At 45.8% G+C, this 13,464-nt stretch overlaps 1 protein-coding gene across 1 annotated transcript in view; it reads left to right on the top strand.

Moving 5' to 3' along the window:
• The window catches only part of CSMD1 (CUB and Sushi multiple domains 1), a 1,001,626-nt gene that overhangs the window by 794,228 nt on the left and 193,934 nt on the right, over positions 1–13,464 (top strand). The window contains exon 11 of the mRNA XM_081129106.1: positions 1,579–1,682. Coding sequence (XP_080985232.1) covers positions 1,579–1,682 — 104 coding nt within the window. The remainder of the gene's footprint in view (positions 1–1,578; positions 1,683–13,464) is intronic.

Below are 13,464 nucleotides of genomic sequence, written 5' to 3'. Positions count from 1 at the left end.
TCGATCCAATTGAGAGCTATTGGTTTCATTACTAATGTATATTTGCATTTAAGTTTCTAGAAGGCCATGTTTCTGACAAACTAGAGGGTTTTTTACACAGGACTGGGCCGACCTTTCCTCTCTGCACAGAGTATTCATAGCACGGAGTAAATACAGCCCTTTGACAACAGCCGCTGATGGTTGCCTGGGCTCAACACCAACAAGAAATCTACCACCCTTTGCCCCGACCTGAAAGGATTACAAATGGCCATTTTACACCCTAAGGAGAGCGTGTGTATGTAGGGAGCCCCCTGCCTGTGTCATTGCAGGTCGGCCGACTGTGACCTGCAGGTGCTGTGGGATTATTGATGTTTCTCTGCAGGTGTCGCTCAGTCACGGCTGAGCAAGCATTTGGGGAAGGCGATGATGGGAGGGAGGCTGGACATGATCACTTATAAATGGACCCATGAGAAAGAAAAAGAAATTGAACCACCACCACCCTCCGGCGCCAGCTTCCTGGGCCATATTTATACTGGTTCCCAGCAGCTGGCAGCCTCACACCTGTTTCAGATCCGATCCCTAAAATAGCGTTTGCACGTAAACAGCACAATCTGCAAGAGTAGATTTTAAAGTAAATTATAATACCTATATCACCAATTTTAGCAAGAATTTCAACAGCAAAAGGAACGAATTCTGTATCAGCATTGTGTGATGGAGCTCGGGTCGGAGCCGGATCAGAACCGGGCCCACAAACCGGAGGTTAGTCAGAAGCCCGCCTTGCGCGGGCACCACTGACGCCTTCCTTCAGTTTAACAATCAGGCACTTGATGCTTTTTAACAAGACTCCAGAGAGTCTGATTTGCTCTGAGACAGATCCCACTAAATATACCTCCTGCCCGTGGTCTCCGTGTTTCTCTTCCTCTCCCACCCCCTCTGTCCCTTATCTACCGACCCGTCCCACCTCTCTCCCTGTCGCCTGCGCTCCACACACAGGAGTTCGTGGAATATTAGTACATCGGTGTCAGCGATGAGCCGGGCTTGTATAGCCATCATGTGCCAGTCACCACGACAACGTGTTCTTTATAAAAATGAAAATAAAAATAACATTTCAAGGCTTTGCAAAGTGAAATGCGGAGGACAACTTCCTAGTCTCAGAAGTTATTTTTCATGTTAATATAAATAACTGCAGAAAATATGCATGTATTACTCAAAGTATTCACTCCGTGGTGTTCTAGGTATCCTTAAAATGTATTTCATTAACTTCAGCGTTGCTTTTGATTATACTGAGTCATCTTTCTGTCATTCCAAACACTAAAAATCTTAAAACAAATACTTGATATTTGCCTTGACGTGTATATGGGTTAATTTCATTTTTAGAGCTGATGATCCATATCTTTGGAGTAACAGCAATTTTTACTTCTATAAAATTCTACAATTGAGGGCTCTCAGATGTATACACTTGTCTATATTGTTACTTTACAAAGCAGCCTGAGACCACTTGAAACGATGGGATTAAGGGTCAGGCTCAGCACCGCCCTGGGCATCTGCAGGAGTGAGGTCCCTGCTGCGCTAAAGTCCTCCCTCCTGTCCCCAACACAGGTCATCAAGCTGGCCTTCGAGGAGTTCGAGCTGGAGCGAGGCTACGACACCTTGACCGTGGGTGATGCAGGCAAAGTGGGTGACACCAGGACCGTGCTATACGTGTAAGTGTGTGATCTCCCTTCTCTCTCAGGTTCGGGGGGGGGGGGTGCCATGGGGGTGTGCCCTCCAGACTGGTGCAACGCTCGATAAATCTGCACAGGGCCAGTCCCATGGGGTCCAAACCGATTTCATGGGAGGACTCATTCAGGGTGATGTTTTATCAGTAAAAATGTTTTTTCCAAATCATTAAAAACTATGGCAAAAAATTAGAATTTACAGAAAGCAGAAAGTAGAAATGATGAGCCTCTCAACTTTCTTTCATTCTACTTCCCTGGGGTCTGATTCTATCAGTGTTTTTGTAAGTACAGGCGCTTTCTAGAATAATGCTGGGTGTCTTACAAAAAGCCCCTACACTGGGGAAAACTGTTCCGAAGGGGACAGGGGTGTGGGGGGGGAACCGGGCGGGGAACCTCCCTGTCCGTCTGTGGAGCTCAGATCCGGAGCCCTCGGTCTGGTCTAAGGATGACACGCGAGGCCTGCGCTGCACCTGCGGGGACCCCGCCTGCTCTGCAGCCCACCAGGCCGTCATCAGCTCCTCCAGACACAGGCCGTGAGGACAGGCGTCACATCGGATGAGGCCTGTTCTATGGAAAATAGAAATGGGACCTGAGGGTGTCCATGCTGGTCAGTGTCCTTGGCACAAAGGGAAATGTCTTTGTAACCGGGTCACCCACTTTCACACGTCACACAGGTCGTGTCAGGTGGTGGCTGTGACACCACGGAGCCAGGCAGGTCCCCCATCCACAGAGGTCACCTCTCAGGTTTCGCCTGCTCTTTCTTCGTCTACACGTATGTGCCGAGGCTTCTCTTTCCTGGTGAGACAGCTTGTCCCTGATAATGTCAACAGATTGTCCTGCTAGACAACAAACAGACAAAACAAAAAACAGTGCTGGCCATTTTACTCACTGGCTCCCTCATTTCAGTTAGTGATGAGCCGTTTACATGCTGACAAGGAGCCCCAGCTGAGTGCGCCGTCCGCGCCTTAAAAACAACTAGGCCGCCCTCTGGCTACATGGGGGACGGACGCTTCTCACATGGGATATCCTGGACATCTTTCCCTGTCACCGGTCCATTACTATTGCTACTACTAATAATGAAACCATGTTACTGGTCCATCACTTATGATAAGCATTCTAGGAACAGCAGCAGTAATATCGGAGCTAATGTTGAGTCTCACGTATCAAGGCCGCCGTGCTAAATGCCCCGTGCTCTTGTCTCCCGGGTGCTCACCTGGGTCCTGTGAGTCCAGGGTTGACAATATTTTCATCGCACGGATGATAAAACCAAGGCACAGACAGAGGTGCCCCGGTTCACACACCCGGCGCAGGTGTGAGCAGCAGTCACACCTGGGAGCTGGCTTCACACACCCGGTGCAGGTGGGAGCAGCAGTCACACCTGGGAGCTGGCTTCACACACCCGGCGCAGGTGGGAGCAGCAGTCACACCTGGGAGCTGGCTTCACACACCCGGCGCAGGTGGGAGCAGCAGTGACACCTGGGAGCTGGCTTCACACACCCGGTACAGGTGTGAGCAGCAGTGACACCTGGGAGCTGGCTTCACACACCCGGCGCAGGTGTGAGCAGCAGTGACACCTGGGAGCTGGCTTCACACACCCGGCGCAGGTGGGAGCAGCAGTCACACCTGGGAGCTGGCTTCACACACCCGGTGCAGGTGGGAGCAGCAGTGACACCTGGGAGCTGGCTTCACACACCCGGCGCAGGTGGGAGCAGCAGTCACACCTGGGAGCTGGCTTCACACACCCGGCGCAGGTGGGAGCAGCAGTCACACCTGGGAGCTGGCTTCACACACCCGGTGCAGGTAGGAGCAGCAGTCACACCTGGGAGCTGGCTTCACACACCCGGCGCAGGTGGGAGCAGCAGTGACACCTGGGAGCTGGCTTCACACACCCGGTGCAGGTGGGAGCAGCAGTGACACCTGGGAGCTGGCTTCACACACCCGGCGCAGGTGGGAGCCGCTGTTCACACTCAGAGACTCAGCCGCAGCGTCCACGCTTCGCATCAGTCCTCGCGGAGGCGCCTGTTCTGATTCTTACTGACAGTCTCCCCCACCCCCAATCCAGCAAGTGAGGGGGCAGACAGTCACTCTGTTCTCTCGCCTTCAGGAAAGGTTCTGGCTCAGGGATTTCAGGGTGAGGGGTGTCTTCACTTACACTGTAGGCTTTTCCAATAATCATTTCACTCTTCCGCCACGTGTCTGAAGGGCCCTGTTTCCCACACTCTTGCCAAATAGTTATTCTTTGTTGCCAAATTACTAGCGAAAAATTGCAGTCATTTATCAAAATGCAGGTTCCCTCAGGGCACGACGTCAGTCCGTCTGAGGCTCGCTGCCGACTGCGCACAGCCCGGCGCCAGCCTCGCCGTTCACCATCCCCGTGGCCCGGGGAAGTCACCTTCCCCTCCACCCTCTTTCTCGCGGCTGTGAAATGTGCGTAATAAACTTCTCCCGCCTGTGGTCAGGAGCAAAATGAAATGGCGCGGGGGATGCACTGGAGAGCCGAGCAACGCGACCCACACATAAAACAGCTTCATTACGACCACAGCGTCCATTTAAGAAAGGATGCCGCGAAAACAAATGAGGGAAATTTTCTAATAAATGCGAACCATAAAATATAAATGTAGCAAAGTGATGCCAAATAAAATCCCCGAGGTCACCATTAAAGACCTGAAGTCGTGAACCCATTTTTTAGCGCCGTGTGCTGTTGAGAGAGCAACGGCACACCATGCATTACGCGGACGCAGCGAATTAGAATTTCCTCTCAACAGCCCAGGCCCACAAATGAAACACGACCAGCCGGCCGCCTCGAGCCGAGAGCCCCTCTGGGGAACATAATGTGCCGGAGATCAGCTGCACATTTCATCAGCGGCTGCTGCAAAAAAGAACAGCAGCCGACACATTTCCTCGGTCCACAGAATCCCAGAAAAAGATCCGAGAGCCACAGCTGGGGTCTTCGGGGAAGTAGGTAGTTTTAGAGAATATATCAGCGAACACTTTTATGTACGTATGTGGGAGACGCTGTTCTCAGCTTGAAGTGTAAAATCTAACAGGAGGAGGGACAGATGCCGGGACAGTTTGTACCAGACAGCACATAGAACTGTCGACTCTCATGATCCATGCGACCGATAAAGCATGTTAGGAGCCGTTTTTATGGTTCGGTGGTTAGAGCTTCGGCCCGCAGGCTGAAGGGTCCCAGGTTCGAATCCAGCCAAGGGCATGTACCTCAGTTGCAGGCTCGATCCCTGGCCCCAGTCAAGGCACATGTGGGAGGCAGCCGATCGGTGTTTCTCTCTCTCCCTCTCCCTTCCCCCCTCTCTCTCTCTCTCTAAAATATCAATAAAAACATATTTTTTTAAAAATTGGCAATATCACCCGGTTTGGCTCAGTGGCTAGAGCGCTGGCCTGTGGACTGGAGGGTCCTGGGTTCAATCCCAGTCAAGGACACATACCTGGGTTGCAGGCTCAATCCCTGGCCCTGGTCAGGGCACGTGCAGGAGGCACTGATTCGATGTGTCTCTCACATCGATGTCTCTCTCTCTTTCTCTTTCTCTCTTTCTCTTTCTCTTTCTCTTTCTCTTTCTCTTTCTCTTTCTCTTTCTCTTTCTCTTTCTCTCTCCCTTCCACTCTCTCTGAAAAGCAATAGAAAGACATATCCTCAGGTAAGGATTAAAAAAATATTCTAATTTATATCAGTGGCTTTTTCTTTTCTTAACTTTCCTGGCCAAAGGGAGGAAAACCTGAATGTTAGCGGACTCTTTGGATAGTCTGATTTTCTCAAAGGTGAATGAATTTACTCAGGTTACTGTTACAGAATGACAGACTTCCCACAGAATTGAATAACGTATTTAAAAAATCCCCCTTGAGACCGTCCTAAGAATATATATGGATAATTCTCTCAAGTTTAATTTTCAGGAGCGCTGCAGGCAGAGACCCGGCTCTGCGGGTTCCTTCTGGCCTTTACGCCCTTCGTGGTCACTGGCAGCTGGGGACAGGGAGACAGTGCCAATTCCGGGAGGTCCTGGGATGGGGGCCCAGGGCCCAGGTTTTAAATGCTCCTTCCTCTAAGGGGATAATCGGTCTGCATCAGGGATGTCAGAGAAAAGCAGTTTGCCACGGCCTGCCTTCATTTGCGGTGGGTCGATAAGGAGACTGGTCCGTCCTTACGGTTGCCCGATCTGTTATTCTTGAAACTGCTTCTTGCTCCTAGAAGCTGCTCCAAGCCTTGTGTGACGGTCACCACCATCCTGCTATTGCCCTGAGCCGAAAGGCATCCTCTTTTCATTACAAGACTGAGGAAAAGCCACACGAAGCAGACACTGAGAACCGAAGAGCATGCTCACGCATCTGAGGTTATGAGATGACCCCGTGACCGCACGTGTCGGTGATGTGGGGAAGGCCGAGCCCTTTAAGGCAGGACTAGCTCCGCACAGGCGGCTACTTCAGTGCCGTCTAATAGATACACCTGATGGCACAGAACAGACTCGGCCGTGGGGCCTGCTGCCCTTCGACTCCACCCATGGGGGGCTTTCCTTAAGCCTTGTTAGCCAGAACTTCCTTGCTGGCTTCTTTGAAGACACATTTATTGAAATTCACACAGTGTGGCAGGACTCAGAGGGAAGCAACAATAGCCTTTGGGGATGGGAGCCAGCAAGTGGAGAAATCAGCAGCTACCAAACTTCATTTTCTCCCATGGAGAGGCTGAGCATAGCAGACCACTCTCTGGACACCCGACAGCATCTAGGTTCTCTGTTCCAACAGCCCTGGCAGAGGGGAAGTGAACAGCTGACCACTGGCATGTTAGGGTTGGGATGCCAGCTATGTCTGGTGTGGCTGAGTAAGGCAAGTGACCCAGCACCTTGGGGCCCTGGGAAGTTGTCTTTGGAGGCAGCCTTCCTACCAAGGGGAAGAAATCTCATAGACCAAGCCCAACACCTGCAGAAAACAGGGTTGGGTTACTTCCAGCTAATTTGAGGTCAGGACAGCCTGAGCTATTTTCCACCTGTTCTGCCAATGTCTCCGGTATTGACTCCCTGTGGCTGTTTTCTCTAAGGAGCCAAGAAATGCCTGCCTTTCTCTACACACTGTTAACCACGATCTCTTTTCCATGATTCATCAGTCAGGAGCATTTAAATTTGCATTGTGTGTTTTTGACATTAAATTAACCTCAGAGGCGAAGTTATTCTTTTTGGGGGATAAGTGCTTCTAAAACAATACAGGGCCTGCATTTACCAAGCAACAAACATAGCTGCCTATCGTATGCCTTTCACCCTCAAAGGATCATTGTAAGTGTAAAATAAATTGGTTAAAGAAAAGTTATTTTAGAAGTTAAAATATAGGGCAAAGGAGAGATATTATTATATTATGATAGTGTGGCTGCCTTAATTTAATAAAACATGCAGAATTCTACAGTGTTCACAGTAGTCTCTGGAAAGGGAATGTTCTAGAAAGGAAGACAAAGAGGAAACTGAACTGCCACTCACTGGATCTGCCTGTGCCTGCACTATCTCATGACAACCAGGTGACAAGGGTCTTGTTCTCATTTTTAGATGAAGACAAGGAGAGCTCTGACATCTGGTCACTACACAGTAGGCAGCCCAACTGGCCTTTGAACCTAAGGTGTTAATACAAAGTGATCCCTGTTCACTTAGCCCATTTCTCCAATGGTAACTTTGTAAATCTGTAATAAAGCATCACAGCCAGGGTGTTGACATTGATGCAATTCACCAATCTTAACTCAGATGTCCCCATTCATACTTGTGTTAATTTGTGAATGTGTGTGTGTATTGAGTTCTACACAGCTCTGTCAGCTGTTTAAATTCATACAACCACCACCACAGTCAAGACACCAAACAGTCCCAACATTACAAAGCCCACTTGGTTGGCATTTCATCATCACATCCATCTCCCTCTCCCTGACTGGTCCCTGACTGACAACCACTGTCTGTATCCCATGTGCAAAACTGTGTCATTGTAGCAATGCTGTATAATCCCATCTAAAAAACCGTGTCATTGTAGCAATGCTACACAATCCCATCTGCAAAACTACCATTGTAGCAATGCTGTACAATCCCATCTGAAAAACGGTGTCCTTGTAGCAATGCTGTATGCAGGAATCACATACTATGTAACCTTCTGTGATTACCTGTCCTCACATAGCAGTTCTCTGCCTATTGTGTGCTTCAGTGGATCTTTCCTGTTTATTCCTGAGTTGAATTCCACAGTGTGGATGTGTCACCGTTTAACATTCATCCACTGAAGGATACCTGGATTGTTTGTTGTTTTGAATGTTGTGAATAAATCTGCTATATTCATTTGTGTGCAAGTTGTAGTGTGAACATGAGTTTTCTTAACCCCTGGACTGATTCCCCCAGGAGTGTAGTTGCTGGATTGTATGTCAGTTAGTTGCATCTTTAGTTTTGTGAGACACTGCTGGCCTCTCCTCTAGAATGACTGTGTTATTTTACATTCCCACCAGCAACATCTGAGTGACCCAGTTTCTCACATTTTCATCAGCTCTTGGACTTGTAGCAAGTTTTTTCTGCTCTAATAGTTTCGTAGTGATATTTCTTTGTGGTTTTATTCTGCGTTTCCCTAAGGGCTAATGATATTGAACATATTTTATGTGCTTATTTGCCATCTGTGCATCCTCCTTGGTCTTTTTCCCATTTTCTGAATGTATTGTTTGGTTTCTCTACCTTTAACTTTTCAGAGTTTCCATATTTTCTAGATAATAGTCCTTGCAGAATGTGTGGTTTGTCAATATTTTCTCTCAGTCTGTTACTGGTCTTTGTATCCTCTTTGTACTTCACAGAGCAAAAGTTTTTACTTTTGATAAGGTTCAATTTATGCACTTTTCTCTTTATAACTTGAGATTTTAGGGTCAAGTCTAAGGAGTCTTTGCCTTTCCTAGCTATTTAGTCTTTTAGCTCTTCTGAGTCTGTGCCACTTGGTATAACTTGTAGAATAACCTTGTTTGTATGTATAGTGACCTTGTTGGACTATGATAGGAACTGTGTGAACTCTATGGCACATGTGGGAGAGAATTCATTTATTTATTGTGTTGAGTCTTCCGGTTCATGAACACGACACGTCCTGTCACTTATCAAATGCTTTGTTGTGTTAACTATTGGTTCATGTGCAGGGGTTGATTTTCAAATGCTGAGACAGCCTTGCATGACTGGAATACATTCCACTTTATGGTGGAGCACAATTCTTATCACACACTATTGGGTTCAGTTCTTCTAGGATTGTGTTGAGAATGTGTGCCCCCAAGTTTGTGAGAGATATTGGTGTGTAGTTCCTTCCTTCCTTCCTTCTTTCCTTCCTTCCTTCCTTCCCAAAAATTTGTGTAGATGAATCATTTTTAAAAATCTTTTCATATTTTTTAAAACTTTTTTGTCTCTCCTTTTCTCTCATATCTCTTACTTCTGCTTCCTTTTCTTATTCTATGTTATCTGGTTTTCTCTTTTCTTTTTATACTTTTTTATTTTTATTTGCCTAGTCTATATTTTATTTTATTCATTATTATTACCTTTTAAAAAAGTATTAGCATTATTTCCTTTATTTTTATTTTTTAATTCTTATTATTTTTGTTTTCTCTTCCATATTTTCTTTCATATTCACTATTTCTCTTTATTTTTCAAGATTTTTAAAAATGATTTTTAGAGAGAAATGAAGGGAAAAGGAGAGAGAGAGAGAGAGAGAGACACCAATGTGAGTGTAACATCAATCTGCTGCCTCCTGCACACCCCCTATTGGGGATCAAACCTGAAACCCAAGCATGTGCCATGATCAGGAATTGAAGGGCAACCCCCAGGTGCATGGGGCAACAATCAACCACCTGAGACACATGGGCGAGGGCTCATTTTTGGTATTTTTTTTTCCTCTAATTCTTTTGGTCTCTTATCTTTTAATATTCTTTTCTTTTTTGTTGTAGTTGTTTTTGTTGGTGGTTTGGTTTCTATTTTGTATTATTGTTAGTTTGGTCTTGTTTTGTCTTATTTTGTTCTCTCAGCACCTATATAACTGTCGGCATGACGTGGTCAGGGTTGAGCCTCACAGTCAGCCAGCCTGAGGGTCAAACCTTCCCATGAATGGGGCAACAGCAATGAAGACCGAATTATGACAGGAGGGCCCATATAACCCACACAAGGGACATTCCTAGAGCACCCAGCTCAGAAGATCAAGGAGACCACACCACTGGGTCCCACCGGACACCCACTACAGTAGGCCACCCCATTAAGATGGAGTCATAGCAGAGCTATCTAATGCATAGAAACAAACACACAGAAACAGCAATAGTAAAAATAAAAAATGGGGAAGCAAACAGGCCCCCAGTGAAAGAACAGGAGGATTCTCCGTAAAAACAGATAAATAAATGGAGGGAAGCAATTTATCAGAAACAGAGTATAAAGTACTGGTTTTAAGAGTACTCAACGCATGAAAAAGAAACCACAGAAAAACAGTTGGAAGTGAAGACTGACATATCCTAAATAAAAAAGACACTGGAAGGGATAAACAGTAGACTAGAGAAAACTGGGATCAAATCAGCAAATTAGAGGCAAGGTAGAAAAAGTCACTCAATCAGAGCAGCAAAAAGAAAAAATAATTTAAAAGCATGAGGATACTTCAAGGGAACTTTGGGACAACATGAAACCTGACAATAGCCACATCATAGGGATACCAGAGGGAGAAGAGAGTGAACAATGAATAGAGAACCTGTTTGAATAAATAATGACAGAAGACTTCCCTAAGCTGGTGAGGGAAAAAGTCACACAAGTTCAGGAAGCACAGAGAGTCTCAGGCAAGAAGAACCCAGAGACCCACGCCCAGACACATCGTAATTAAAATGGCCAAGGGTTAAATACAAAGAGAGAATCTTAAGGGCAGCAAGAGAGAGTCAGTTACCTACAAGGGAGCCCCCATAAGGCTGACAGCTGATCCCTCAACAGAAACTCTACCGGCCAGGAGGGAGTGGCATGAAGTTCTCAAAGTGATGGAAAGCAAGAACCTGCAACCAGGACTCCTCTATTCAGCAAGGCTGTCATTCAAAATTCAAGGCGAAATGTTATTAAACAATGAATGGGTTACCAGTGAGATCAAGGAAGGAATAAAAAACTTCCTGGAAACAAATGAAAACTACACACAACAACCCAAAATCTTTGGGCCATGGCAAAAGCAACCTTGAGAGGGATGTTCCTAGCATCCCAGGCCTACCTCAAGAAACAAGAAAAATCTCAAATAATCTAACCCTACAACTAAATGAACTAGAAAACAATCAAGAAAAGCCCAGAGTAAGTAGAAGGGAGGAGACAATAAAGATCAGAGCAGAAATAAATGACATAGAGACAAAAAAAATATATCAATAAAACCAAGAACCAGAAGAGATAGACAAAAAGAAAAAAGCTATCTAGACGTTGCAGTTATCACTTGGGGACTTTTATAATTAACTATGACTCATATGTTTAAGAAACTAAATGAAACAATCAAGAATGTTCCCAGAAAACTGTATCTATAACAAAAAATTGAATGGAAATGTAAAAATTGAAAAACTGAGTATTTGCAATGAAGAACAATATATATATGGTTTGAACTGCAAGATAGCTGAGTAGAAAATATTTAAAGTGAAGAGGGGGAAATGTATGTACAGAATATATGTATGTAATTGGAGTTCCAGAAGAAAGTGAGAGAAAATGGGGCATAGCCCATATTTGAAGATATAATCACCAGTAATTTTCCAACACCAACAACAGACATCAGAATCAAGCGATTCTACAAGCCCATCAGGATAATACAGGAAAAACCTTCCCTGGGACGTTACAGTAAATCTGCTGAAACTCAGAACAAGAAAACATCTTAAACAAAGAAACGTTATTTTCAAAAGTGCAAATATTAGATTTACAGACGTCTTCCCAATAGAAACAAACGAAGTAAAAAGACAGCAGGATGACAACTTTGGAGTGTTGGGGAAAATAAATGTGATTAGATCAAAGGGATAATTAAAAATAATTGACTAATCAGCAAATCAAAAACAACAAAAAATGAACTTTAGTTTTTCATTAAATATATTCTAAATAAGATAAAGCTCTCTAGTTAAAAATAATTTAAATAAAATAAATAATTAGAAATAATATAGAACAAGCATTTGATGCTGAGACACACACGTAACATGCCTGCATAGAATGCTGAAAGTGAAAGGCAAGAGAGAGAGATCTTCCTTGTGTGGTCCAAATATCACAGCTTTACGATCAAGTCAAAATAAACATCATCCGTGCACTTTTTGTGTCTGTGATAGATGAACAAAATGCATGATAGGGAAGAAAAAAATACTTTTTCAAATCAAACAAACAAAGCAGCCAATCATAAAAGAACAATCTTTGCGACAAAGAAAAAAATGTTGCAAAATAAATTCCTATTTAGTGACGGCTGGTCACTCACTGAAACACTTGCTTTGTTTTCACTCTGGGTGTGACATTGTAACAAAGTGAGCGCTGTTCTGTGAAGCATCAGGCCTCCTCGCCCACGAGTGTCGGGTTGATGGGGAAGTGAGGTGATTGACGGCTCGGATCATGTTCCTGTCCCCAGAACTCCTTGGCTGAGAGGAAAGCTTCCTGTCTGATTAGAGGCATTTGTTTCGGCTGAATTGATTTTTTTGTGCATTTTTTCTGCCTCCACTTGCTGTTCTGTGAGCACATTGGGTTCAGTCAGTGGGTTAGTGTTTCTTTTCACCGGCTGACAGCTGGGCTGTGGGGCTGTTTTGTGAACACGCAGTGAATGCTCCTCGAAGCTCCGTGTGACCCGGGCTTTAATATGCAGAGGGGACGCTCAGCAAATCCGCCAAATCCATTTCAGCTGTGCAGGCCCTGCTGCTCAATGCTCTCAGTGTGGGGTTACCTTTGGTTACGATATACATGCTGAAACTTTATTTTTTAGAGCAGTTTTAGGTTCAGAGCAAAATTGAGAGGAAGGTACAGAGATTTCCCATCTACTGCCAACCCCCACCCACAGCCTCCCCACCACCAACACCCCCCAGATGGGACATTCGTCACCACTGATGGAGCTGCACTGAAACGTCATCATCTCCAGAGCCCACGGTGTCCATCAGGGCCGCTCTGTGCTGTGCATCCTGTGGGTTTGGACAAATGTGTGATGAGATTTGTCCATCAGGGTAGAGTCACTGCCCTAAACCCTCTGGGCTCCGCCCGTTCATCCCTCTACCCACCCCCATGGCAACTGCTGACCTGTTACTGTCCCCACAGTTCTGTCTTTTCCAGGAGGTCACAGAGTTGGAGCCACACAGTGTGTAGCCTTTTCAGATCGGCTTCTGTCACTTAGTCACATGCATTTGAGATTCCTCCATGTCTTTTCATGGCTTGAGAGTTCATTTCTTTTTAGTGCTGAATAATATTCCATCCTTGGACTTATTTTTAGAGAGATTTTGTAGCAGACTTTCCAGATAATTCCAGACTAGACAACCCCAGCATTTTGTGAATGAACCAGAACACTTCTCAGCTTAGAGGTGCTCTCCTGCGGGCAGTGTGACCTGATGCACGACACAGCCACAGACACAGCTGTCCCTGAGGTAGGGTGACCGCCCGCCCCCAGCCTGGGGTCCCAGCACCGCCCCTATTTAGTACTGAGAGTCCTGCACCAGACAGGAGAAGCCCTGCAGGCTCAGACCAGTGGGGCAGCTGGTCACCCTACATCAATTTTTAAAACAAAAGGTACGAATTTGCAGTTATGGAAATTAATGAGTGTAAATCACCAGTGA

This window comes from Miniopterus schreibersii (genome assembly GCF_964146895.1).
Source record: "Miniopterus schreibersii genome assembly, chromosome: 2".
Taxonomy (NCBI): Eukaryota; Metazoa; Chordata; class Mammalia; order Chiroptera; family Miniopteridae; genus Miniopterus; species Miniopterus schreibersii.
Note: the sequence above shows the minus strand (reverse complement) of the source record. Positions and strands in the feature narration are given on the sequence as shown.